Source organism: Bison bison, unplaced genomic scaffold, assembly GCF_000754665.1.
Source record: "Bison bison bison isolate TAMUID 2011002044 unplaced genomic scaffold, Bison_UMD1.0 scf7180017857311, whole genome shotgun sequence".
NCBI lineage: Eukaryota > Metazoa > Chordata > Mammalia > Artiodactyla > Bovidae > Bison > Bison bison.
Genome location: NW_011487884.1, coordinates 15,988 through 20,372, shown reverse-complemented (window position 1 = coordinate 20,372; position 4,385 = coordinate 15,988). Strand labels below are relative to the sequence as shown.

The window sequence follows — 4,385 nt, the reverse complement described above, 5'->3', positions numbered from 1 at the left end:
TCCCGAAACGCAAGTGGGCCACTGGCAGGAGCAGAAGGAGACTGGGGGCTCGGCTGCATCTGCAGACAGGCACCTAGAGCCAAAGCCCAAGTCACCGCGGAGGCTGCCGGACAAACACTGCGGCCGCCCCCACACGGAGCCGGTGCTCTTTAGACAGAACACCACGAAGACGCAGAGCCCCGCGTGGGGTGTGCTGCTCACACACACCCACTTCAGCTCCTTTCCACAGGGAACACTTTGAAAATCCGGAGGGAGCACCCCTCGGACAGCGAGAGCCACAGCCCACCTCTCACCCGCAGCTTCCCAACCCGAACCCCTGGGTGCCGTCCCCACCTGCCGCAGAAGGCGGGACGGGAGAGCTGCCTCCGAGCCCACGGGCCTGGGAAGGAGACGGCCCACTGCCCACCCGCAAGCACACCCAAGTGATGCCCGCGCCCGACCCACAGGCCCCGCTGGATCAGCGGACCGAGCTCAGCGAGGCAGAACGTCTGCCCAAGGACACCGTCCGGCAGGTAACTGACAACACGCTCCACTCCGTTAGATAATTTTAATAAAATGAGGTGTAACCGCTGACACTAAGAAAACAACTCTTCTTGGCTAAAGGCTGGAGAAGAAAAAGCAGGAGAAATGGGAAACGTGGGGTGGAGTGGGGAGTGAGTAGACTTACTTGTAAACAAGTGATTAAGATCTAAAAGCTGTGGGCAGTCTGGGTGCCCCGGGCACAGGACACACAGCCCAGACCACCGTCAACAACCCTCAAGACGGAGGAGCCGTGATAATGACACGTGTCCAGGCTCCTTCAGTCCTAGACTTAAGCTCAAGCTTAAGAGTCTGTCCCAGCACTGGTTTAACGGAGCACATACAGACACCCTCTGACCCAGTGGTGCACAGATGCCCTCCCCAAACACGGGGGCTCACAGCAGCCTCCGCGAACGCAGGCCAAGTGTGTGGGGGGCCCAGCAGCTGGCCAGGCGGGGGTGCTGGAGAGCAGCTACTGTAGAAGCTTGGCTGTGCTGGGAAACCTGTGCAAGGGTCCCTACATGCAGACCCTTGGAGGCACCATCCGAGACCTCCAGTATGAGTGGTCTCCAGGCAGAGTGCACCCGACCTTCAGCCCCGAAGACAGTTACACATAAACAGGCATAAATAAAACCCTCCAGAACCCACACTGCAGTCCAACAGACACGTGGTCACACAGATCTGGTAAAGGTATCATGTGCAAGGCCTCTGACCCTGACCTCGCTCAGACCGCAGCAGGGCCTAACGGGCAAGGCTCACACCCGAGTCCAGAGTGGAAATCACGACGCGTGGACACTGCAGACTCAGGGCAGTGATGCTCGTTGTAAAAAGAACAGTGTTCCTTAAACCTTAAAAAAATGAAATACACCAACTGCAACTGTTTAGGCTGTAAAAGTTTCTAACATAGCAGCAGACCATGTTTATAGAAAAAATATACTTTTAAGAAAATAGCTAAAAAAATCTAAAGTGATCAAAGTATAAAAAGTTAAAAAATGTATCTTAAGACAAAATATTGCCTCAGACATGTAAAAGTGAATTTTAGAAAATTCACCCATCTAAAGTTGGATGAGGCTGGATGCGGCTGGCATCCTCCAGTGGGGCTGTCGCAGGACACGGGTCAGGGCCGAGGGCGGCACGACCGGCCCGCGGGAAAGCCGCCGGCCCTGGGAGGGCAGGGCCCCCGGACGCTGTTCCAGGGGGCTCTCCCGATCACAGAGAGCTGGCCCCCGGCACGCACAGCCTCGCACGCCGGCTGTTTCCGTGAGCCTCACAGACGCACCGCAATGCCGCGGCTCAGGTCTCCACCAGGATCTCCACCACGTGGTCCAGCTCGCCCAGGTCCGCCTTGCAGCCGGTGCCGGGGGGCGGGGCGGCCGCGGAGGCAAAGGTCTCCAGCCCTTCCGGGCCCGACTTGGCGCCACCCACCATGCCCGTCAGCACGGCGTCCAGGTCGTAGTAGGGGCCGTCCACGTCGGAAAACAGCTCCTCCACCGCGCCCGGGCTGTGGCTCTCCAGCGTCTCAAACACCTGATCTAGTGACCTGGGGAAGCCCCCTCGGCTCTCTCCAGGGCCGGCCCTGCCCCAGGGGCCTGCCGGCACGGCCCCAGGAACCTGTATTGCCGGGACCGCCTGCAGCGCAGAGGCCAGGTCTGCTGGGTCGGGGGCCTGGGGCGGCCTCGCCCGAGCCGAGCGGCACAGAATCTCAGTGGACACGAGGCGGTCACGTGGCAGCCGCCCCGCGGTCTGGGGCCCAGGCAGGCACCAGCTCCCGTCCTGGGTCATCTCCTCCTGGATCTGCCGGACTGTGTTGGCGATGAGGACCGAGCGGCACAGGTTGGGCTCCGCCAGCATGTGGCACAGCTGCAGCTTGACCAGTGACATGTCCAGGAGCGACTGGCGCTGCAGGGGGTCGGCGGGCGCCTCCTCCTCCGAGCACTTCCTCTTCAGCCCCCGGGCGAACATCGTGCCCTGCAGAGACAAGAGAGACGCTGCTGAGCCTGCTGCAGGGGTCCCGGGGATTCTGCCGCACCTCGGCCCGACCTGGGGGGTGACGCATGTGGGGAGGGTGGTGGTGGCTGGGGCACAGACAAAGCAGACACGCTGCGCTGCACCCACCCCGCCTTCCAAATCCTCCCCTCCTCAGCGTCTGGAAGGCCCAGGGCTGGGGCAGGGTCCCCCCTGGGGGCTGGAACAATCTACGGCCACCCCGGGGGGCACCGCTCCGAGTGGACGCCACGCCAGCACCACTGGATGAAAATGCTGGTTCTTGGGCCTCACCTGGACCGAGGCTGGTTGGACACAGCCAACCTGCTGCACCTCTGCTCTCACAGGCAGAAATGCAAGGAAGCTGCCCTTCTGAACAGGCTCTAAGTTAGGAGACCCCAGGGGACCTTAAAGGTGGAGAGAAAGGGCCAGGGCCCGTGTTTCCCCACAAGCCCCCTGTGCGGGGTCCCTCCTTCCGAGAACAAAGTGAAGCTGTAATGTACAAACCCTCTCTCAAGTTCATAAAGTAACTCAACATTTTTATTTTAAGGAATCCACTCAAGTTATCCATTTAGAGGGTTAAAGCGGCCCGTGCCGCCAGCCCTGCCCTTAAGCAGAAAGGCCCCCTGTCCTGAGTCTCCTTTCAATATCACAGCTCTCACCTCCTGTGTATTTTATCATTTAAAGAACTCTTTTAAACATACATGACTTCTTGAGCACTTATCCCAGAGAAATGAAAGCCAACGTTCACGTGAAAACATGCACAAGAATGCCCACAGCAGCTCCACTCATGACAGCCCCAAGCTGGGGAGCAGGCCCTTCAGGGAGCGGGGGCTGCTGCTCAGATGCCACCACGCAGGGGAGGACTGCCCAGCAGCAAGGGCTCGGATGGGCATCGAGGGGGCCACGCAGCACGAGAAAGCCCATCTCAGGTGGCCCAGGGCTGGCCTCCTCTGTAAGGATCCTACCACTCAGAGGGGGCTCTCTGGGGCCAGGACAGCTCACGTAGGGACCTTGGAGGTGCTGCATGAGCCCCGACTGCTCAGAACCACACGCGGGCACACGACACTCAGGCACACGCATGCACGACCCCACCAGCGCCGAGGCTGCTCTGAAGCCAGTTTCCTGCAGGGGCTACCAGGCCAGGCACCGCGCACAGATGCGGACACTGGGAGGCAGGGGGGCAGGGACGCCCCTCCAGAATACTTCTCTACAACTTCCTGTGGACCTGCAACCACTCCAAAACACAGAAAGGGCAGAGAGAGCTAATATAAACTACGTCACACCCTGCGTTCTGGAGAAACACTCGAGCTTCAAGGGCTCCTCTCTCTGTGGTAGATGAATCACCTCAAGCATCTTTCCACCTAATCTCAAATCCTGACTCTGCACGACCACTGACTTAACCTAGGGCCCAGGGGATTTCCTGGTGTGTGCCCAGGGCTTAGGGCTCAGCTCGCACTGCTGAGGGCCCAGGTCCCATCCCTGGCTGGGGAACGAACATCCTGCAAGCTGCACGGCGTGGACAGGGGGAAAAAAAGGTAATTTAGAGCCTAAACAAAACTCCCTCAAATAACACGATTAAGCTCAACTTCACCAACAGAGGCAGTCAGGCCACCCTCCCTCGGGCCCCTCGAGGCTTGGGTCTAAGGCAGGTCAGCAGCCACTTGGGCCAGCAGGGATGGGCTGGGACCACAGCCGGGAGGCTTCACGGGGCATCTCAGAACGGCCAGTCCCTGAATTCATAACCCGGGGGAGCCCTCCACTCCAGGCGCCAAATTCAGGAGGGCTGCAGCTTGGTATGCTCAGCACCTGGGGTGGCAGCAGCAGGAAAGCAGCCCAGAGGGCAGCTTCCCCGCTGTTCGCCGAGACTGAACAGAGTGGGG

At 59.9% G+C, this 4,385-nt stretch overlaps 2 protein-coding genes across 2 annotated transcripts in view; one reads left to right on the top strand and one right to left on the bottom strand.

The window, feature by feature from the left end:
• The window catches only part of LOC105003469 (chromosome unknown open reading frame, human C14orf79), a gene marked incomplete at its 5' end in the record, with an annotated part of 8,164 nt that extends 7,028 nt beyond the window's left edge, over positions 1–1,136 (top strand). Inside the window, 2 exons of the mRNA XM_010860645.1 lie at positions 300–512; positions 882–1,136. Coding sequence (XP_010858947.1) covers positions 300–512; positions 882–1,136 — 468 coding nt within the window. The remainder of the gene's footprint in view (positions 1–299; positions 513–881) is intronic.
• CDCA4 (cell division cycle associated 4) overlaps positions 205–4,385 on the bottom strand; it is a gene marked incomplete at its 5' end in the record, with an annotated part of 9,089 nt that continues 4,908 nt past the window's right edge. The window contains one exon of the mRNA XM_010860634.1: positions 205–2,487. Coding sequence (XP_010858936.1) covers positions 1,813–2,487 — 675 coding nt within the window. The remainder of the gene's footprint in view (positions 2,488–4,385) is intronic.